Source organism: Liolophura sinensis, chromosome 6 (assembly GCF_032854445.1).
Source record: "Liolophura sinensis isolate JHLJ2023 chromosome 6, CUHK_Ljap_v2, whole genome shotgun sequence".
Taxonomy (NCBI): Eukaryota; Metazoa; Mollusca; class Polyplacophora; order Chitonida; family Chitonidae; genus Liolophura; species Liolophura sinensis.
In genome coordinates, this window is record NC_088300.1 from 36,108,621 (window position 1) to 36,132,105 (window position 23,485).

General features: G+C 38.8%; 2 protein-coding genes across 3 annotated transcripts; one reads left to right on the forward strand and one right to left on the reverse strand.

Annotated features, from left to right (window-relative positions):
• Positions 1 to 547: 547 nt before the first annotated feature.
• On the reverse strand, positions 548 to 8,282 carry LOC135466812 (3'-5' exoribonuclease 1-like). 2 transcript variants are annotated; one of them, XM_064744514.1, is made up of 6 exons: positions 8,162 to 8,282; positions 6,396 to 6,529; positions 5,266 to 5,482; positions 3,589 to 3,672; positions 2,290 to 2,399; positions 548 to 2,050 (listed from the first exon to the last, which is right to left on the reverse strand). In XM_064744514.1, the coding sequence occupies exons 1-6, from the start codon at positions 8,261 to 8,263 to the stop codon at positions 1,543 to 1,545; spliced, it is 1,155 nt and encodes a 384-aa protein (XP_064600584.1). In that variant the 5' UTR covers positions 8,264 to 8,282; the 3' UTR covers positions 548 to 1,542. The 2 variants fall into 2 exon arrangements, with proteins under 2 accessions (XP_064600584.1, XP_064600583.1); XM_064744513.1 differs by having other exon boundaries at positions 6,396 to 6,532; positions 8,162 to 8,276.
• A 233-nt stretch (positions 8,283 to 8,515) lies between these two features.
• LOC135466814 (uncharacterized) lies at positions 8,516 to 22,412 on the forward strand. The gene is made up of 5 exons (XM_064744516.1): positions 8,516 to 8,603; positions 12,047 to 12,425; positions 14,441 to 14,576; positions 17,018 to 17,175; positions 21,322 to 22,412. Exons 1-5 carry the CDS (start codon positions 8,518 to 8,520, stop codon positions 21,643 to 21,645), a joined length of 1,083 nt encoding a protein of 360 aa, XP_064600586.1. The 5' UTR covers positions 8,516 to 8,517; the 3' UTR covers positions 21,646 to 22,412.
• The last annotated feature ends 1,073 nt before the right edge of the window (positions 22,413 to 23,485 follow it).

The following is a 23,485-nucleotide window of genomic DNA, read 5'->3' on the forward strand; positions in this document are numbered from 1 at the left end:
TTGCCCATCACAATTAAAACAAACTTCTTGCAAAACTACATGAATTATACAGTATATCACTTCTGACAGAAGCGATCAGCAAACTCAAGAATAAGACTACTGACTGTCATGGAAGAACATGGCAAACAAGCCTGAATCAAATGGAATTTACATATCTCCACATGACATAGAATTTCCCTGCACACCCTAAACCAGCAGAGTCATGTTTGATATGATAACCAGATACTACAAGATAACACAAAACTTCTGCCTTAACACAAGAACACATATGTTCTATAATGCTCCATTAAACCACTAAAAGGAAACAAACTGTTAACACATTTACATTGAAGTTTGAAGGTCAAAACAAACAGTTTGACTATATTAAACACTGAAACTATATTAGTTTCACTTTTGTCATGTCCAACAGTATTTACAAAATTAGTATTTCAGTAACAATACTGAAAACTTCCTTTCCGCTTGCCTTTACACAGAATAAATAGCCATGGTGTACTTCACCAAACGTTATACTTAATGGTGATTTGAACAAAAACCACGGGCAAGCTGCTAGGCATCTGTTGTGTACGTTGCATAAAAATTCAGTGTTCTGCTTGATGCATCTGAGTTTACATTTCTGTATGATGCATTCTGATTCACCCTTCAGTATAATGCCTAGATTCACCATTCAGTTTGACGCATTCAGATTTACACTTCAGTACGATTCATTCAGATTCACCCGCCTATACAAAGCATACAGATTCACCCTTGGGGTATGAAGCATACAGATTCACCCGTCAGAATGATGCATTCAGATTCACCATTGAGTATGATCCATTCAGATTCACCATTCAGTAAGAAGCATACAGATTAACCCTTCAGGACGAAGCATACAGATTCACCTGTCAGCATGATGCATTCAGGTTCACCCTTATGTATGAAGCATTCAGATTCACCATTCAGTATGAAGCATGGTTTCATCCTTCCGTGTGATGCACACAAATTCACCCTTCAGTATTAAGCGTCAAGATTCACCAGTCAGTATGATACATTCAGGTCCACCCTATTGTATAAAGCATTCAGTACGAAGCATAGACTCACCATTCAGTGAGATGCATTCAGGTTCACCCTACTGTATGAAGCATTCAGATTCAACCTTCAGTCTGAAGCATACAGATTCACCTGTCAGCATGAAGCATTCAGATTCACCATTCAATATGCAAGATAGATTCACCATTCAGTGTAATGTACACAATTTCACCCTTCAGCATTTAGCATACAGATTCAAGGGTAAAATATGAAGGATTCCGATTCACCCGTCAGTAATGAGTATGATGTATTCAGATTCACCATTCAGTATGAAGCATACGGATTCACCCTTCAGTGTGATGCACACCAATTCGCCCTTCAGTATTAAGCATTCAAATTCACCATTTCAGTATGAAGCATACAGATTCAACCTTCGGAAAGATGCATAAAGATTCACCCTTACGATGCATACATCTTCTGGATGTGTCTCAAACATGACTGACACTGAACTTATATGCCTACCTACACGGGCATGCTCTAGGACTTTTGTAGCCTGTAATACTGCAACAAGTCTTCTACGTCCTCTTGATCAGAGTCATTGTGATCAGCCTGCGTAGTTATAGCAAGACAACTGAAGGCCGACACCACATCCACTGAGGCAGACTTCCGGGGCGACTTCTTCTTGGATTTATTTTCCTCGCATATATTACTGTGGGTCAATGTTGCTGTGGTGACGTCCGAGCTGTATGCCCTTAGTTCTCCAGGCGTCCAACATCTCAGTTCTTCATTAGGACGTATCACGCAGCCATCTTCCATCATACGTATGCAGATCTGGGCGATGTTACGAGCGTCATCTCGGCCACAGTGTAGATTTCCCTCAAATGTCAGGCCCAGGTTCTCCAGCATGTTCGTTATCTTTGTTCGGCGACACTGGTAGAAGTTTGCGTAGGTCTTGCGCACGTTAACCCAGCGCCGTGCCCACTGAGGGAAGGTAATGTCGCTGAGAGAACACTGCCCATTCAAGAAACGACTCATATCCCAGGGACTGCAAAACACAGAACAGAACAGAAAATCGGTTCAATTACATAAAACCAAAAATACACTTCGGCTGTAAAACTGAGAGCACACACAGCCATGACTGTGTTACACAGTACAAGAGAGAACATAAAATAAAACAGCCTGCACCAATTTATGAAAGGTGAAATACGTTTCCTGGAGCATGCACTACCACAACATACTGAACAGCTGAGAGAGGATGATGCGTACAAGGAACAATATACTCACCCATCTGTGGCTACAGCAAAAGACCTCTCTGAACCTAGACACTGGGACTCCATCCATTTCTCCATGGATTTTAACACTAATGGGAACGAGTCAGCTGTGTCCACCTGACTCTGAAAAGAAAAAAAAAAAAAAAAAGAATGATAATATGTCAGTACATGGACGTGAGATTACTTACTTGGGAGGTTAGGGTGTGGTCTACATCTTCAGTCACCTCTTCAATATACCCCAGATTCTGCTAATTAGCATAGAGTTTTGACAGGGAAAGAAGTTATCCACACACCTGACTAACCTCTTTTCAAATTTGGGATCTCCCGAACAGTATTTTTCCTTACCAACGGAAGGGGCTCATTTGGGGGCCTCCGATATGTGTGAAATGGGTTTAACACAAAACATAAAAAGTTGGTGATTCTTTCAAAACATATAGGTTTAAAACCAAAATCTTCTGTTTTGCTCATGTTACAGCAGATATTATGATGCAGTAATGTCTATTTTTGTCACTGTGGTTATACCAGTCCATGACTGAATTAATTTAATTCACTAAACATAAACTAAGAGATCTACGTAACTGCTTGAGCTGCTATAGCTATAGTCCTTGGAGGTACAGGACTGTGTCCATGTTTCGTCAGTGTTTGTAAACATTTCACATGGGTTATAACCAGAGCCATTCTCACCAATTTAATTTTGCGAAATTAGGTGTGTTTTTAAGGTATAGTGTGGCGAAGAGAATTGGAGTAATGAGCAATTAATTTGAAATCTCCACTCCCAATGGAAACACAATGACACTGGTTATCAGCTCAATAAGGTAATGAAAAATATGAATCAAGTAAAATGTGTCATCTGAAAAGCGCTAAACTTTTGGCTAAATTCAGTACTGGTGGTTCATTTAATTTTAGGTGATTCACTACTTATACTTAAACCCTTGATTATCACATAAAAGTTAAAAACTGTGCTGTAGTAATGTAATTCTTCAAAATGTGAACGTCAAAATCGTACAGTGCAGGGCATTTTTCCAGACATCAGCAGACTGCTCTCAGAGGTGAAGCTGAATCCTACTCTGACTCACCTGTGTTATCCCAGTTAGATTATAGAGGTGAAGTCGAAGTACAGCCTACTATGACTCACCTGTGTTATTCCAGTCAGGTTATAGAGGTGAAGTTGACAAACAGCCTATTCTGACTCAAGTGTGTTATCACAATCTGGTTATAGAGGTGAAGTTGACGAACAGCCTACTCTGACTCACCTGTGTTATTCCAGTCAGGTTATAGAGGTGAAGTTGACGAACAGCCTACTCTGACTCACCTGTGTTATTCCAGTTAGGTTACAGCAGAATTTACTCAGCTGGGGGTTCAACAATGGCCGACAATAACTGTGAAACTCATCTACCTGTATCAACAGCAAAGCAAAAACACACCTTTCATTATCAAACACAGCTATATGTATAAAAGCAGAGAACTGTTATACATCCACAAATGGACTAATCATAGACAAACGTTCGGACTTTTTCAATAATTTCCCAGAAAATTAAATGTATATTTAGACAATAAATACAGGGTGCATGAGCTCTAGGAATGAAAAGCCTTCTACTGCAACAAGATGGATCAAATGCTACATATGTACTTTTTTATAGTCTTTAGTATGATCAGGCAATATGGCTCCTGTTTGAATGCAGTTCTGTTCTTTTAAGATGTTAACGCGTTAACTGCTGACTATAGCTTGTAGAGTCCACCCATTTTGCCATTCTAGATTTTTAAGCATATGTCAAGGTTTGTTTACGCAGCTATTTACCACCATATACTGAGTGTCTTCCTGTGATTCTCTCCGGGAATATCCTTTATGCAAAATAGGTTGTAGCTGCCAGTTTGATATAACTGGTATATTTGGTACCTGAATAACGAGTTTTGTTGTAGTGGTATTTGCGCAAAAGACGGTGTCTATGAATGCAGGCGAAGTCATGGAACTGTTAACAGAGACAGATAATATTGAGAGTGATGAATCAGAAATGGTACTGAGTCAGGATGATAGTGATTTTGAATCTGAAACTAGCAACGAACAGTCTAGTGACGACTTTGACACTGCTGAATCGTCCGATTCTGCTGCCTCGAGTGATGAAGCGGTGTGGTTTGAAGCATGTGACTGGCGTAGGATCTGTGGTGTTTGCACAAATGAACAGGGTGAGGCGAACTCCACTTTTCTTGTCATCATTTTCTGACATAAGATAGTACGTCTCTTTCTTGCGAGAGAGCGGTTGTTTTCTTATCGGTGAATATGTGGAGTGATAATGACTAAAGAAATGTTGTAGCAAAGCCCATTCAATGAGGGCAAATAACTCTGTCTAATTTTTTGGTCAGCGGTCGGTGCGTTAAACCTCAATAACAATATAACAGTAGGACGCAGACAACATAAAACATGTCCCGCAAGTTCATAATGTTACATGCAGCTCTCTTCCCTGCTGGTGCCCAAACTACATGTATTCACCACATAAACCACAATGAATGATATAAATGACCTATCTATATTATGAGTCAATGTACAAAGAGTGAGTGAGTGAGTGCTTGGGGTTTAACGTCGTACTCAACAATTTTTCAGTTATATGACGACGAAGGAATCCTTCGGGTGCATGTACGTGTAATGTGCCTCCTTGTTGCAGGACGGATTTCCACCGCTCTTTTATTTAGTACTGCTTCACTGAGACAACTTACCGAAGGCAAGCTGCCCCGCCCCAGCCATTATACTGATAATGCTGAACGCCAAGCGAGGAAGTCACAACTTCCTCTTTTAAAGTCTTAGGTGTGACTCGATCAAGGATTGATCCTGGATCTACCGGTCCCGAAGCGGATGCTCTACCAACTGTGTCAATGTACAAAGAAATGTAAAAGCTAGCTGATTTATTTGCTGAACTTCTCACCTCATAATACAACATTCAGAGGTGGTTACAACTACTCGACAATTCTGATAACAGAGCTGCTACAAACTCACAATCTTGTTCTGTTGTACATCTACCAGAATGGCAGGAAATTCTATGATTTCATGGTTGTAGTTTTCCACATCCTCTTCGCATGTTGCCTCGAAGTCTATGACCAGAAGATAATCATAAGGAGTCTTGCTACCCTCCGGGGGATGAACACGAGCCTTCATAAGCTTTTTACGCTTGTAATAATTCTTTATCCTTTTCTTCAGGATATCTTTCATGCCCCTGTAGGAAAATATATGATCAAAACACATATGAGTGAATGTTAAAATACAATTATGACTTCATAAAATGCTATCAGTTTCAAGGATTGATTCTTGTTTAATGCCATGCTGAAAATTTTTTTCACTTATCTCCTGGAAATTACTGAACAACCACAATGTCCCAGGGCCAGACAGCCAAAAGCTAAGTCAGAGCCATAGTCGGTTGACCCAGGAGCCTCTCACCAATGGGGTCGCTGTGAGTTCATGCTGGCTTCCTCTCCGGCCATAAGTGGGAAGGTCTGCCAGCAACCTGCGGATGGTTGTGGGTTTTCCCCCGGGCTGAGCCCGGTTTCCTCCCACCATAATGATGGCATAAGTGAAACATTCTTGAGTACGGCGTAGAACACCAATCAAATAAATAAATAAATATACTATTAGAGTCATATGAGGCTGATACTGCTGTTTGAGATATAAACACATGAAATATATAACACTTTGAATGTTATGCTTGTAGTGTTTATTGTTATCAAACATGTTGAAAATGTTGTTCACTACATCAGTGAACAGGTGAAACAATATTAACCCATCAGAAGAAAATGAAACGAGTTCACAGAAACTTAAATTCCCATTATTACAGAAGCATACAAAAAATAAAACTTTAAAATTAAGCAACATCTACATGTATATTCCATATCAGGGCCATATCTAGAAAAACATTAAATTTTAAAAATTTAACTCCTAGTGAAGTTTTCTAAAAGCTCTTAAGTCTGACTTTGTGAATGAAAACATAACATTTTATTGGTAAACCATCATATTTTGTTTAATTTACTTGTTTAGTTTGGGCAGCCACCAGTTTGGAGCCCAAATGTTTTCCAGAACCAAAGTGACTCCAAATATGGCCCCGCATGTGTAGTAGACCTACATGCTGTACAAACCTTGTGTCCAGCCGTAGCTCAGCGCATTTTGCCTGAAGCTGATCCTTGGTGAGTTTGTTAATTTCTCCATTGATTAAGGACAGTTTCTTATATACTGGATCACTGTACTGGCCATCTCGCACAGCTTTAGGCTTCTGCTGATAATCAGTGATTGGAAAAAGTGAATACCATCTGATATCCATAATGAATACTGATATAGGGCACAACTGATTAATTTATGTATTTAATATTTGTGTGATGTTTCATGTCATACTCAAAAATACATGTATTTCACATATACAAAGGTGGCAAGCATTACAGTGGGAGAAAATCGGGCAGACCCCACTGGACATCACAAATGATTGAGGAACAGTAACAATAAAACACAAAAACAACCACACATGTACATGTTTATAAACTGCATATTGATCTGAGCAATGTTTAAAGGGAATTTAATACTTCGGGTTGCTGTCATGTGGTACAGTGATATCACTTTATTGAAAAACCAGCTTTTCAAAATGAACATCTGAGAAGGGACTCCTTGACTAACAAAAGGACGAACCTAGTCTTAACAACTACCATGGTATACCCTATTATGCCTATACAGTATAGAATATTTCACAAATGTACACCTGCATGGCAGTAGCCCCATTGATGAGTAAGGAAACAAGTAAATTCCTCGACCTCAGTCGCAGTGCATCTGAACATGCAATCTTCACTGGTTTATCTATGGTATACGTTTAATTCAGATGGGTTTAACAGTTAACATCATAGTACTTTGTGTTTTGTGTTTTGCCTATTTATACGTATATACATGTAGGTTAAAAGAATGAAACCACCACCCTTTCCCATGTAACTGCACTGCATCCTGACATAAGTCTGCAGCATAACAAGTGAGAACAAATTTGTTCATGCAACTGTGCCAGCCTCAAAACCCCAAGAGGAGTATAAAGAATGCATTAGAGAGGCAACAAATAAGTGGCTGGAAACTACCTGACTAGCTACTGTGTGGACATCCATCAAGGCAACAGATTGAGAAAACCTGAGCACAAGTGCTTGAATTGGCTCTGGAGCCATGTTCTTTGAGTCCCCAGGCCTAGTTGTAAAATGTAAGTCTCACATCTCGCAACATGAAGTGTTGGGAGAGTTACTGGGAGAAACTGCTACTAATGTGTCGGATCGAGGGTAAGCCACATGTACTGCATCTTCATACGCGCGTTAAATCTTCCCTAGCCAAAATCTCTGCAAACCGAGTGGATCCAATAATGAACTAACCTCTTCTGAGCCTCGCCGAACCAAAAACAATCCATGACAATAGCACAAATTCACAAAAAGATACATTTTCGACACTACATACTCGTTCTGATAGTCATGCATACAAGTGATGTGATCTACTCTAATCGCCAATCTGGCTGGTCCCCTCCCAGTGATGTCAAATGGTGCGAATCGTTCGTTCTCAAAAGTGATTAAAATGGTGGCAGATAGCTTATGGCCACAGTGGGTGTTGTGTCGAAAATGTATTTATTTTGTGAATTTGTGCGCACTATATGCACACAACAAAGAACCACGGTACCTTTCATACCTTCCCTGCAAAGAAAACGAGAAAGCCCCTCATAAGATCTGAATTTATTTTTCTGTTCAAATTCTCGCTTAGACACTTTTCCAATCTACAAACAGTGACAAAGTGAGAACACCTAGTGTTTGTTCAAGCTGAACGCCCAGCAGAACCACCAAAAGACCAATTTTCGTCACATGTGGACCAGACAAATTCCCTGACAGCATCTTACCTGAAGTGAAGAAACTTCCGTTCTATGCTCAGTTTGTTGGTTTTGTATGGAACTTAATGGAACCTTAACTTCTTTGTCCTGACAGAATTCAGACGAAGCCATCGCTCAACTTACAAATCATCAGCGCGCCATTCGCGGATTTTTTTAACCGAACCACTGCCCCTTACAGCAATAAAAAATGTGGCGTCTGGCTGGAGTTTCAGGTTTAAAAAAAATGGCCTAAGCATCAAGGAATGTAGACGTGGTTCTGTTCTCTTCTTCTTCAAGTTTTAATAACTGTGAGCCACTGATAGTAATTGAAGCTTTTAAAATGAATTGAATATTATCCAAATTATTTGCTCTAGGAGACAACCAAAATGGCACCGTCTGATGGGAAAGTGATGCCGAGCAGCAATGTCTGGCTTTGTTACGCCGTCTGGAGTGCCTTTCTTTGTTCAAACTGGTGATTACTGACTCCTATTCCTAATCATTCTTTTGTTGCACTCATCTTTGTCTCATAGTGGCGCTTTGGTATTGCTTGGTCGTTCCTTTGGCAATCACATTCTCGATATATGTCAAACCGTGACTTAGCCGAGTGAGAGAACTGTCAAAACATAATGCGTGTTTTTTTGTTCTGTTTCTCTTTTTATGTTACTTGACGTTTTAAGCTGTTCTCACATATTTTACAAACTGCAGTCCAGGTTGTATTGTGAAACCAAGGGTTGCAAGCCTGCATGGGACGCTTTGATTGAGCACTACCGTACGTTCACACTAATTTCAGACGCATTTTTCGAAAATGTACACCATGATGCCTTGCAGAAGATGTTGTCTTAAGTCGTACACTCTCAGTGGGGAGTAGGGGATTACCGGTAGTCGATCAATGACAGTACTTCACATCTCTGTCACACCTCAGTGAGCATCACCAGCTTGGCAAGACGGGGAGAGACACTGCCGGGTTTTGAAAAGACAAATCTTTTTGTGTGATTGGATGGCTGTTTTTCAATCATGCCAATGTCATTTAAAGCTCAGCACACATTGATAGATCTATATAAACTACAAAAATGCAGAAAAACGGACGCTTCCGGAAATTTTTGCATGCAACACGTGGGTGCGTCACATTTGTAACGTGTTGATTAGCTGTCTTCAACTGAACGTTGACCATTAGAATCTTTTATTGGATATACATGGCATTGTCAGAACATGTGGTCTTTGAAATTTGAAAGCTAATTATTTGTCATAACAACTAGTGACATTTACAGAAAGATTATCTGAAAAAATGAAGTTTATTTTAAACATCGCTGTGTAAACTGGCTGGCAGTAAAACACTATATGAGCGCACACTAGAAATAATTCTGGAGAAACGACGACAACAGCGACCTGACTCGATATTAGCCTTTCTTAAAGAAAGTCAAAACTTGGCACAGTTTGACATATATACATAGCTACTTCTTTATTTTGCATTATTCCCGAGCCCATAATATTGGCCTTGATATGTGGTGTGACATACCTTGTTCATGTAGACCTACGTCAGAAACGGACACATGTTCCCAGGCTTACCAGGCTTGGAGAGTTGCGAATGTTTTATTGCCTACCGGCTGGTGTCAATACCCATTCAGTGTAGAATTTTGTGTTCTGTAATGTTTGCCCAAATATGAGGAAATCTTGGCTTGGAATCTAATTAAGAACACCAGCATTATTAGTTCATATCCATTCTTGGGACTCTTGATGTGGCCTCAGGTGTCTGGTGTTGGCTCCTGCTGATCAAGCCCTGTTTAAAAGCTTTTATTGTCACATTAAAAATAAAACCTGGTTCAAAAGATTTTTCACAGTAGATAATCGTTAGCTATTTCATGTACTTGTAAGCCCACCAATGATTTGGGAAAGCTTTTTAAAAATATATTATCCGCAGGATACATACAAGCTGTGAATTTCGATAATATTTTAATCCTGCTTTTTGCTGTAAGTTAGTTATGTGGTAGTAAAGTGTAGAACTCAGTACCAGTAGCGGATGATGTGCATGGGGTCTTGATTTTTGTAATCCACACACACATTGAATATTTTGTCTCACTTACGTTCAACTGAGGAGTTTGTCATGATACTTCAGTTTAATTGAAGTCTGCGTGAACTGAGTGAAGTTTGGGAGGAATGGGTGGTGAGGTACCTGTTAATGTATTTACTGAGGCCATTTGTAACTTTTGAGCAAACCTTTAGAGTGATTAGTAGATAAATACTCATGGGAATTTGACAATTCTTCTTTTTAATTTAGACGTTTATTAGGACACTGAACAAATGATGTGTATGGTTTTGCATCTGCAAATGTCCTCTCAGAGTCTTGCATGTCCCAGAGCCTTGCATGCCAGATGAAATCTACATGGTTTGTACTTGGCGGGAACTGGGAAATCGGGCCTGTCATCTTCTCCGTTGGATCTAACCACTTAGACTGTGTTTTCTGAGTGAACATTGTTCATATATTTTCTGTGAAATTACCGATGCTATTCACAATAACATATTCCTCACAGCTTGATATTCTCTCAAGGTCATCTGGTATGTATATCGGTGGATTTTGAATGCATTTGTTTGATAAAATTTAAAACGTTGTTTAGTTAATTTAAAATGACATCGTGAGTTGCCTTGTACAAGCTATTGGGAAAGGCTTGCTTTATAGGCAAGGGTAGGTCCATTCTCCAGTATGGCCATCTGGCACGGCGATGTCGCCTACTGTGAAACTTCTCTGATCTACCCGCTTACTTTCAGTGTGTCCCAATTAGCAAGGGCCTGTAATTAGTGAGAGCGTACGGTAGTATTTATTTATTTATTTGATTGGTGTTTTATGCCGTACTCAAGAATATTTCACTTATATGACAGCGGCCAGCATTATAGTGGGTGGAAACTGGGCACAGCATGGGGGAAACCCATGACCATCCGCAGGTTGCTGGAAGACCTTCCCACGTACAGCCGGAGAAGAAGCCAGCATGAGCTGGACTTGAACTCACAGCAACCGCATTGGTGAGAGACTCTTGGGTCATTATGCTGCGGTAGTGCGCTAACCAGCTAAGCCACGGGGTATGGTAGTAGGCCTTATAACTGTGCAGTGAAGAGGGATGATTAGGATTCCCCTGTGCACACTAACACGTCTGCTCCTACTCCAGTCTGGTCTCTTGAAAAAACAAAAAACAAAAAGAAAAAAAAATAAATAAAAACAATTGCTGGCACTATGGAACATAACTAAGAGCTAAAATGGAAAGCTACATGCTACTTATTTTACATATGGGTATCTAGAATCTTTAAGCAAGATGGAATATTTTGGTCCAGTTAGTGGTGCACCATAGCGATATGGTTGGAGTGCAACACTAAACTTTATTACTCCATCTCAAGCTGTCGTTTCCTCCACGCACATGCTTGCCATTGCCTACAATCCGGTTCAAACATTTACGTTTATTGCGAGTTTGGTGACTAGGTGATTTGAAATATGGTTCATTACATGGAAATCACGTCACAACTCTCCAAACCCATCTTGGACAGGTCAACCCTTTCTTGGTTGCTTGGTCATTGAGCTTGTTTTCTAAGAGCTTCAGTCTATGAGAAGCAACTTTAGTCTAAATATTTAAGGGAATCAATTAAAGTTTGATCACTGATGTACATTTATCTCTTTTCTTTGAGGCAAGCAACCAGTTCCTGAACGATATGACCATGTACAGTGACTTTCCATACGGAGGTGACCCTCCAGGATAACCACATCTTCTTTTCAATAATAGTGTGTGCAAGCCTGTATGCCATTTGAGGAAAGTTAGTAACAGGCACACCAGTTTCCTTCCCATAAAACTGACAACATATCAATGAAAAATTCTTGAGTGTGATGTTATGTACGAACTAAATAAGCAAATCCTTTTGTTTTTTCTGTTGTAGGGTTTTAGCAGACATTTCCTGCATGGTTGGAAACATAGACTCGCGGGAGCTAATGAAGGAGTATTCCTGTAGCTACTATGCAAATAAAGCAGAGATTGAGCGAACACACGAAGAACATAGCAGCGCGCTACCTGGGCACTACCACAATGTTCCCCACAATTCAAGCTCAAAAGAACATTCGACATTCATATCGCCGCCCAATATATCCGTGGCTCTTCTCCCAAAAGTAGAGATCACGCATTGCTACGTCTTCAAATACCAGTTGGTGAAGATGCTGGAGCAGAAAGGCCATCCTCTGAGAGAGGTGTCAATCCATGCTAACTTCTCTTGTGATTATCAGAACCTGTGTCAGAATCAACCTCTGGCCACAGGTATACAGGTAAATCATTCAGATTAGATTGCCAAGAAATTACACTGATGCAGACGTTAAGTAGTCTTGGTTGAGAGCATCTTTTCTTTCTGTCTAGGGGGAAATTCCTCTGTGAAGCAACTACTGTATTCAACCTAAAAATTCATTGTATTTTTTTTGCATTTTCAGAGGCGAATAAAGGTCAAGATATATTACTTCTTGTGCTGAAACATTTTCCCAGTAGGATATCATCCTACCTTGCAACCACCTTTGTTAGGTTAATAGAATTCTCAGAATCTGGCAAAAATGGCAACTTAGTCATCAGGTCGTAGCCAAAATTTGAGATCTAATACAGTAATTGTTAGGATGTTCTGTGGTAAAAATACTTTCCACAAGAGAAAAGTCATTGTAGAGTAGTTTATGGTTTACCTTTTTAGCAAGTTTTTTGTTAAAAATGCAGGAAATTGTTTAGTTCAAGTCATATGCTAACTCCACCATTTTCAACGTGTCCAAATATCATGAATATGGTTTGCATCTCTTGGGGATTTCAAGAAGAAGAAAACATAAAAATGATGCCAAAATCAGATGAAAGGTTGTCAAAACTTATTTGCAAGTATGGTCTTTGATATTTTTTTTTGGTAGAAAAGGGTATCTGAAAATATGTTTTCTTTGGTGGGTATTTGGGTCCACTTTTTGATATTTATCATCATTACATAATGATGTTCTGTATAAGGATATGGTGCTTGTCCAGAGATAGAAATTAGAAGTAATGCCAGCAGGACAGTTGTCCTGTTAACCTCAAAAAGATACCTGACATTTTTGCAACAGAATTTCTCCGCACTGAACTGTTGGCCGATGTATGATTAAATACACTGTGCACTTAGTTTTGACATGTAACTGTTTTAGTCACATGTTTACATTTTTAACACATTGTTTCCAATCTGCCTTGAAATATTGTCGCGTAGCTGATGTTGTTGTTGGATTAGCTTCACAGCTTGGGTCGGTTAATGATCACATTGGTTGATTGCTTGGTAAACCCTAATTGTTGCTTTTTTATTTTTCGTTTTGCTGCCAATGACTAAATCATATTCCTAGAGTTGCACTCTTGTCCCCGTAAAATTTCATGTCATAATATGCGCCTTGTGCCTCTTTTCTCATTGAAAAGCAGTGAAGAGAACATTGTAATCTATTTTCGTAACAAGGCAAGTCTTGCACAGGAAGTCTGGTATATTTTATGGAAACATGATTTTCTGACAAGTGATTTTTTGAAGCAATTTGATGTTTTCTTACAAATAAAAAGTGCTGCTATGAATCCACTTGAACGCCATTTTGGGAAACTAATCAAATCGCAAAATTTCATGTGTGTGCAAATTTTCATCGGCAAATATTCAACCGGACACTTATCCATGCTGCACATAAATTTTGACGGAAAAGGCCATTTTTTAACTTCGAACCCTGATGTCTATTAAATTTATTTGAATGTGAACTTGTTGTTTATATACAAACATATGCTTTTATGCTGAATTATGATCATATTTATGAATATATATAAAAAAACATAAATATGATGAAAATCCAGGCTGAATACATTAAGTTAGCTGAAAAGACCAAATTCTAGTGCATGTATAGTTACAGCCTCATTTCAAAGATACAGAAAGACTATATATACTAAAAGTTGGTCCCAAATACCCACCAAACAAAAATATTTTCAAATATCTTATTCTCAGTTAAGAAAAATCAAAAAAATATTGAAGACCACATTTACAACTAACTTTTTGCACTCTTTCACCTGAACTTTGTCATCTTTAATTTTTCTCCACCTTTAAGTTAGTTTATGCATTGAAGAACTAATTAAGAAAATGAAGATACATCTTTTTCTCTCTCTCTGGTCTAAATTTTTAATATTAGATTGATATTTGCCAATCCTGCAAAGTTTTTTCTTTTTTGTTTTGTTTTGCATTGTAAGATATTTATATTTTTTCTATTGCTGCATATCTTTGGAAATTTTGTAAGCAGATGTTTACAAATGACTACATGTTTTCCAGATACGGTACAACGGCATTGATGGTGAACTGTTTTGCTGTAAGGAAGATAACTGTAACAAAGAAGATGCTGTCAGAGATATTCCCCCGAGACAACAGCTCTGTTACAATGCCTCCAATGATGGCACCACTAAAAAGGGTAGGTTGATGCTTAATTACGTCAATGAATTTATTTATATAGTGCTATTGGTATTCTTTTGGTCTTGAACTTCATCTTCGTCATTACACTTTATTTGCTTTGGTCAAGTTTTGGTCATCATTAGGTAGCAATTAATCTCTCTATCTGTCCATCAAAAATCTTGAGAATGGATTTAGAAAAATCCAGGGAATTGTTTATCTCCTGATGAGAAGGAAGATGATTGAAAATGAATGTTTGAGGGATGATTTCACTTTACTTTTTAATATCTGCAAATAATTAGGTTATTGAATGAATATTGGCAGATTTGCATTTTTTGTGTCTTTGGAGTTGAGCGGCTTGAAAATAGATTAGACTGTAATCATTCAATAATATATTTATTCTATGACAAACATCAATCATTTCAACCAGGCAGCAAAATTTAGTCATCGAAAATGAAAATTTGACCCAAAAATTTAAGATGGTAAAACTCATAGTAATATTTTTATACATCTCCGCCAATAGAGGGAGCGTATTTGTCCTTTTGTCCATCCGTCCGTATTTGTGTCTGGGCTATAGCTCCATTTTCGCAGCTGTCATGGTAACCAGATAGCCATTTTTTTTATATATACTATATAAATAGATATGATTTTGTGTCTGGGCTGTAACTCCAACTGTTTTCTGCATAGAGTTTTAATTTATGGTGGATACATACATACACAGATGCTGATGTGTCGCGACTCACACAGTTGTCATGATTACCGGATCACCAGTTTCCCTATATATACTATATTGATAGATACATGTATGATTTTGTGTCCGGGCTATAACTCCAGCTGTGTTCAACGTAGAGTTTTAATTTTTGGTGGATACATGCATACACAGATGCTGGTGTGTCGCGACTCACATTTGTTCATTTCCACAGTTGTCATGATGACCGGATCACCAGTTTCCCTATATATACTATATTGATAGATACTTGTATGATTTTGTGTCCGGGCTATAACTCCAGCTGTGTTCAGCGTAGAGTTTTAATTTTTGGTGGATACATACATACACAAATGATCGTGTGGTGCGACTCACATTTGTTCATTTCCGCATTTGTCATAATAACTGCATCAACAGTTTCCGTATATGTGCTATATAGAGAGATGATTTTGAGTCCGGGCTATAACTCCAACTGTTTTCCATGTAGAGTTTTAATTTTTGGTGGATGCATACATAAACAGATGATGATGTGTCAGGACTCATCGTTTTGTCATGGTAACAAGATAGCCATTTACCTGATATATACCATATAAATAGAAATGATTTCGTGTCCGGGCTACAGTTCATACTGTGTTCCCCATAAAGTTTTCATTTGTGGTGGACACGCTTGTCCACTCACGAGGTTGTCATGGTAACCACATACCATCCATCATCAACACCCATGAAAATTCCCCTCAGGGGTTATGCTCACCACAACGCTGCTGGTATTCTTTTATACATGTCAAACAAATGCATTTGTTGGGGCATGTGTTGTGTTCACCCAAACTCTTGTTTATGAATGACGCAAGAGTGTACAGAGAGAAGAGACAAGTTGTCATTGAATGAGGTCATGATAACTTGTTGCAAATGCAGACAATGTGAGCGTTGCTAAGGGCGCTGTACAATTCAAAACACATACAGTAATTGCCACAACGCTAAAATATAAGCAAATGTGTAAAATGTATAATCAGTAATAAATATTGGTAGGAGCAGCGTACCTTAGTTAATTGTGGTCAGCATAAATGATCTTTAACCTACTATTCCTAGTTAAAATTCATGTATTTGGCATTTTGACTCCTTTCAACGTAATTCATGTATCTCTGACACTATGCTGACAGATTAAAGGAGTCTGTATGCAGGGATGTAATGGCTTACCGTTCACAATGCCTGACTAGAATGAACGACATTGAATTTACTTTCTTAAGCTTAATTTTATACTTTAAGTTTTACGAATGTTGTCTCCAGAATTGTTGGCCATGATTTGATGTATATAAATCTAGGCTTTGTGAATGGAAAGACCTACTGCAATGACTTCAACAACTACATGGTGTTGCTTTGCGTAGCCTCATGTTTTTATTTCCCTTTACTAATGCTGTTTGGACATCTTGATTTGCACCTGTACCTGCACGGGTGTGTTTCTCTTACCTAATTATTAGCTAGACTGTTCATATTTGATATACCCTTTCTTTCCGCTATTGTCATGGAATAATTTTTGAAAGAATATGGCTGTATTTTGTTTCCAGATTTTAAACTACTGTATTTCCTTGTCTGTGAGTGTGACTGTGTTAGCAGGTCTAAGCTATCAGGTACATGTATATGTGGGTGTGTTCTTTAATAATATTGCCCATAACTACAAAGGTTTTTTTTTGTAAACATCTAGCCTAGCACCTGTGTTTTTTTCTGGCCTACCTTGTCTATAACATATCCCTGATCCGCAGCTGCCCTGGACTACTGCACCCAGCCTGACACCCGGTGTGCGCGAGCCCGCCGCACAGACCCAGGTAAAGAGGAGGAGCTGTACTTCTGTGATAACCTGCACCACTGTCAAAACCACAGCCTCACCATCAACGACACCGTAGCAGAAATGTGTAAAATGGTAGGATGCTTTAGTCTTTTTCTTTAGCTTTATGTTTGTTGTTTTAGGTGTTTTTCTTGTGAATTTTCACTTACACAGTGGCTGTTAGGTTTATGGAGTGCAGAGAGTAAATCACTTCTCTGAGGCAGAGTTCGCAAGAGCTGAGCCTGTCACATGATAGATCGGTGCCCAATCAGCTACATGAACAATCGTGATGCAGCAAGGGCATCCATTAGTGTTTTTTTCGTGGGGAAAAAGGAAGGAAAAACATACCAAATAATAGTCCCATGTATTGCTTGACTGGGAAGTCTTTCTCTGCCCTTAGGCTATGGAAACCTTTAATTTCATTGATTCAGGTTTAGTCTGCTGTAAATTTTGAGCTCATGAGAAATAATTGTTATAAAATTAGGTCTGCTATAAAGCGGGTAAACTTGTATGTCCTCCAGCCAGCGGAAGTCAAGGCCATTGATCATCACAGATTGATTGATTAAGTGTACTTGATCAAATGTTTCTTTTATTTGGGGGGGGGGGGGGGCATAATTAAGGATGTAACTAAGCAGTGAACAAACACAGTGCCTGTCTGTTGTGATGTCCAGCTCTGTTTACATGGACAATATAGATGTAATATTCCAATATCACTTACATTGTCTTCATTGATTTGAGTTGATAGCAAGGAAATATGTTCAGTATATACTGATGAGAGAGATGGACAGGTCCCATCTGTCAGCGGTGAAGGATTTGAAGCATGATGGCTAAAAAGACACAATTTTGCACAATGGTAATCTCTGGGTTTTCATTCATTTATGTTTCTGTCGAAGGAGTCCACCACAACTACTGTATGTCATATAACTGCAGGTACAATATGTATGGTTATCACCTTTTGGGAAGTTTGCATGATTTTCTTCTGCTCATAAAAAGTCTCACAGGGAAAAAAACCCATTTGATTTACCAAGAACTTACATTATAGCTAAACTGTATGGCTCTTCCATGACTTTCCAAGAACTTCCAATTTAATTTCCTTTATCTTGATTATGATATGAGTTTATTTCAGATTGTAAACCTCTATTTATTCTATGATAAACATTTATCAATACAAGTGTAGGTTTAGTGAGATGTTGCTATACATGTAGCTTACCGGAGTTAAGGCGCTTACTAGGCGCTTCTGTCAGTTTCTAGGACACACAAGGTGTGGGGTTCAAACCTGAACTTGGTCAGGGAATTTCTATATTGCCCTGGTCCCTGTTCATGGGACCAAAAGTAACAATAAATGGTTGGTGTTTTATCTCAGACACTCTTGTTTCCTCTACCCATAAAACTAACAGCCACTATTCAAAGAAGTTAAAAATTCATAACTATGACGTCAAACAACAATCAAATTAATTATAAATAAATTAATTAATCTTTAAGGCTTTTTAGGGGATTTCTGAGGATTTCATTTACACCCTGTGCTCCTTGCAATAGATAACAGTTGCAGTTGAAATTGTGCATGGTTAGATGCATAGATCCCATCTGTGGCTATTCATTTGTCTGTTTTCCCGATGATACTTTTATGTGGTGTGAATTAAGAAATTATAGAACAGATGCTTAGAATAAACATTTTCAGCACATTGTGATTATGTTGCATTGAGTTGATAAGTTTTTACAGTATATTGACCTATTTCACCCATATTTATTGTACGGCACTTCCTGTCTGTCTGTCCATCCGCCCATAAACTTGTTGACATTACTCCTATATCTACTGAACTACTTACCTCTACATAACTGTTTCACTTAGACTTCTTTCACTGGCATTTAGAAGTTGAGTTGGATAACATAATAAATATAGGGATCACAACTTTTATTTATTGAGTGAGCGACATTTTTAACTAATACCGTTATCAAGCACAATGATGCTTAAACGTTCCTCACTGACTAAATAGAGGGGCCTTCGTGGCTCAGTTGGTTAGCGCGCTAGCACCAATGCGGTCGCTGTGAGTTCAAGTCCAGCTCATGCTGGCTTCCTCTCCGGCCGTGGGAAGGTCTGCCAGCAACCTGCGGATGGTCGTGGGTTTCCCCTGGGCTCTGCCCGGTTTCCACCCACCATAAAGCTGGCCGCTGTCGTATAAGTGAAATATTCTTGAGTACGGCGTAAAATACCAATTGAGAAAAAAAAAAAAAAAAAAAAAAAACACTGACTAAATAGAAGTTGGGTTCCATATATTTGTTATACTTCACTTTATAAAATTTATAAAGTTATAAAATGTGTTAACTTTTTGTCATGATCACCAGAGTAGAAGCCTATAATAAATGAGTCGCATAACATTACAATTTAAAAGTTAAGTGAAAAAATTAAAAGTAACGACCGTTTTTGTGACACATTCATTTTTCTTGTCAACACTAGATCTGAAGAACTGTTTGTACAAAAGTACAAGGTTGAAATAGGATGATTTTGTGTATTTCGATCATCAACATAGTTGTCAAGTTATTGTCTGGTGCTTTTTTTTTTTCTCTTTTTACTCCTCTTTTATCGCTCTGAGGCATGACAGTTGAAATCAATTCATCACACTCTTCATGATACATGCATCTGTTGGCCTCATAGATTTCCAGTTTCAACTGGTAATTGGTCCAGTCACAAACTGTTTAATTAGTGATTAATACCTGTCTGCCCTAAGGCAGGTTCCATTTCTGTAATTGTCAGGTGTACTTCAGAAATCTGTCGCCAGTTTGATTATCTCATTCTTTCAATAATGAACACCCGAATGGTGACTCATAATGTTTGCCACCGTCACAACTTTTGTCTGGTATTGAATATTACCACATGATTTATTGAGCCATATCGTCTGGTGTGCACATGATCTCTTCATAAATATTATGTTACATCCCTTACCTGCCCCTGAATTAGTTTCTGCCACAGCTGTAGTTTTGAATGCCAGGTATGAATGTTTTACACCTGTAGCATTGAGATTATTGGTGCAGTCAGTCAGCGTATAGTGCAACAGTCTCATCTAGTAATCATGTCCAGACATTATTCGGTTTAGTATGCAAGGTAGAAAGTATATTTAAAAACAATCTGTCCTGCATGGGGATCGCACAGTTGATCGATGTTCATGTCAGTTGGTTGAAACACGGAAAAACTAATTTTTGTGTGAGGACATGCTGTACATTACATTGACTGAAGTTTTTACGTGGTGTAAGCTGTTTAAATGAACATTTAATATGAGTGGGTTTGTAAATGTTAAGATGAAATATTCCAGATTTTATGAAAATAAAGGAAGTAATAAAGGAATAAAAGGAAGACGTGAAAAGTAGCAAAACTTGAGGCTTTATGAAAGACTACAGCATAAAGAGTAAAACCCAATCAGTGATGACAAGTGGGACAGTTTGCAGATGGTTGCACATATTACCGTTCTCCTGTCAGCTTGCGTTAGTTAGGGTTTTATTTCAACTACAGTTTACGCTGTTGTCATGAACATGCTCAGAATGTGCCCCTAGAGCTGTGGCTTAAGCTGAATTGGGCACAAAATGCAGTGATGATAGTTGCAAAGTATTGTTTATTATTATTAATTTATTAATACTGGTGTAGAATTACTCAAAATACTCTGATGTCGTCACATTTATTCTACTCTCCACATACTCTTTTGACAGTGTACTTTGTGCTAATTGATCCACTTTATAGCCAACTGCTGTGATCCTTGACCAGTGGTATCATAGGTTCAAATCCAGCTATTGCAAGTATGTCTGAGGCTTTCATAAATAGTTTCTTTGTGAAACACATGCACATTGACTAGGCTTAATATGTTTGTGCTGACATGTCTGAGATTTGTTTGGTAAGCTGAGTGTCAAATCATTTGGTAAAGTGGACTGGGTGTCTGCCTTTTAAGTGGTAGATTTGGAGTTTAGCCACAAGAGTCATAACTAAGACTTTTAACATTGGTAATCTCGGCACCATCTTCCTTGGAACTTAGCATAAGACCTAGGAATAATCCAAGTCCTGGTTGGTCTGAATGGCTTGGTGTCCGTATAATGTAAGTGTGTGAAGCCTTGTGTCTAGTGCCTGGTGTTTTGTGTCTTGTGCCTGGTTCCATGTGCCTGGTGTCTGGTGCTTTGTGCCTTGCATCTGGTGTCTTGTGCCTGGTGTCTTGTGTATGGTGTCATTTCTCATTAATTTTTGGCTTATGATCTTTACAGGTTAATATAGGAGCAAAGGAAATAGAACTGTGCTGTTGTTCAAAGAACAAATGCTATGTGCCTGACTGGTTGAACGATGAGAAAGCTTCAGTAAACACTGAGAGTCCTCCGGTGACAAGGACAAGTCCAGGTTTGAGCTGGATGTTTATCGGAGGGATGATTCTCACCGCTCTCATCAGTGCTGCCATCATCAGCATTATATGGATGGGAATTCGTCACTGTCGCCGCGGAGCCCGTGACAACATTATGACCCTGACTTACACAAGACTGACAGTGAGTGTGCCCGAGCCAGGGAAAGAAGATGTGCAGATGCTGCTGGAGTAGTGAGTCAGGGAATGAGTGTGCTGGGCAACAGTGTGGATGTCACTCAGTATAGTGTGAGTGTGCAGGATTGGGGAACTGTGCAAAACTTCATGAGTGGGCAGGATTTAGCAAGTGTGCATAAGGTTTGATATTCAGTGGGCTGTATTGGGCAAGCATGCAAAACTTCATTCAGTGGGCAGGTTTGAGTAAGTGCAGAATTTTGAAAAGAGTTCATGGTTGAGGAAATGTGCAAAGCTTTATTTAGTGCAGGATTGAGGAAGTGTGCAAAGCATTCTTTGTGCAAGGTTCAGGAAGTGTGCAAAACTATTGATATTCAGTTTGCAGGACTGCGCAAATATTCAAAGCTGTGTTCAGTGTGCAGGATTGAGTAGGTGCAGAACTTGAGTGAGTGTGCAAGGTTGAAGAATTGTGCAAAATTTTGTGAAAGATTTAGCAGGTGTTAGTTTTAGTGAGGCAGGTACCTGTATGTTGCGTTGATGTGGATTGAACTTATTTTGCATCCTTGTGTGTTGACTCCTCTGAGTTTATACTGGATTGAGTCTGCCGGGATGTGTGATTGGTGGATCACGATCTGGACGAGATTAGTGCGTTTTGTTGAGTTGGTGGATCGAGGTTCACTTTGATCAGGGTTGAGGTTACTCAGATGAGTGTTTGTCTAGCTAACACAGTGACCTGGACTGAGTTGTCTGTTGAATGTGCTGGGCAGATTAAGCTACATTGCACTGAAATAAATGAGCTGCTGTGAGTCGTATAGCCTATAAAAATATATGTAACAAATTGAGCTGTAGTTGTGTAACATGCCTTTATAGGGTCTTTGATAGACTTTTATGTGAACATTGATGACTTATCTGCGGGAAACGTGATAACTCACACTGCGGCTGTAGAGAACTCCAGTGCTGATGAACTTTTATTTGACGTGTAAGAGATGGATTGAGATAAATGATTGACGGGTTGAGATGATGGATTGTGTGGATTTTGCACGTCCGGTATATCTGGAGCAGAATGGGGTACATATGTATGTGTGAGTTTGACAGCACTATTATAGGTCGCATGCACTAAGCTTTTGCATTCAGTATCCAGGAAGCACAGAACTTCCCTGGAGCTATCACCTGTCACAGACTAAAGGTAATCCTAAAACACATGTCAGCTGTATTTGACATAAACATTACCTAACATGTATGTGTAGTCAGTATTTGCTGATCTGTTTGGGGTACTTTACACATGGATTGCATGCTCCACTGTTCATGCCTGTGGGGGGGATTCTGCACCTTGGGGCTAGTTAGGATTGGTGCAATATCACTTTTTCTACATGTATACCTTCCTAGGTATACTAGGTATACTTTCTTTGTACTCTTCACTATCAGTACATGTTATTGTGTATATACATGTAGGTAAATATATACATATATACATATAGCAACTGCATTTGCTGTGTTGCCCTGAACTATGTATCACCATATTGCCTGAGTGTACATGCAGCGTCAACTCAATCCACTATGTCAAGTAAGATGCCAAATGTCTTTAAATGTAACTATTACGCACTGGTGATGAAATGTATGGGTCTTGATAATTATGACCAGAAAGTAACAAAGCATTTCTCTTCTCTTGTCTTATTGAATCATAGAAATTAGAATTTGGCAGTGCACACATATTTAAACATAACTAGTCTCTTTTTGAAAAGAATTTCCAAGTTTTTTTATTAGCCTACGTCTACATTTATGGTCACAGTATTCTGGTCAGAAATTGCTTTTTTCTTTGTTTGTTTTTTAATGATTGCTTCTAACTGTATCCATTATGTTCTATATACTTGCATACATGATGAAAAGGTTTTTTTTTTTTT

What these genes read in the sequence shown, in the direction of transcription:
- LOC135466812 (XM_064744513.1), bottom strand. Translation starts at nt 8,263, where the DNA reads ATGGCTTCGTCTGAATTCTGTCAGGACAAAGAAGTTAAGGTTCCATTA. An exon ending in GAGCTACGGCTGGACACAAG is followed by an intron (nt 5,483 to 6,395) that starts GTTTGTACAGCA and finishes ATTTTCCTACAG; the next exon opens with GGGCATGAAAGATATCCTGA. An exon ending in ATGTACAACAGAACAAGATT is followed by an intron (nt 3,673 to 5,265) that starts GTGAGTTTGTAG and finishes CTGTTGATACAG; the next exon opens with GTAGATGAGTTTCACAGTTA.
- LOC135466814 (XM_064744516.1), top strand. Translation starts at nt 8,518, where the DNA reads ATGGCACCGTCTGATGGGAAAGTGATGCCGAGCAGCAATGTCTGGCTT. An exon ending in GCCTTTCTTTGTTCAAACTG is followed by an intron (nt 8,604 to 12,046) that starts GTGATTACTGAC and finishes TTTCTGTTGTAG; the next exon opens with GGTTTTAGCAGACATTTCCT. An exon ending in CTCTGGCCACAGGTATACAG is followed by an intron (nt 12,426 to 14,440) that starts GTAAATCATTCA and finishes CATGTTTTCCAG; the next exon opens with ATACGGTACAACGGCATTGA.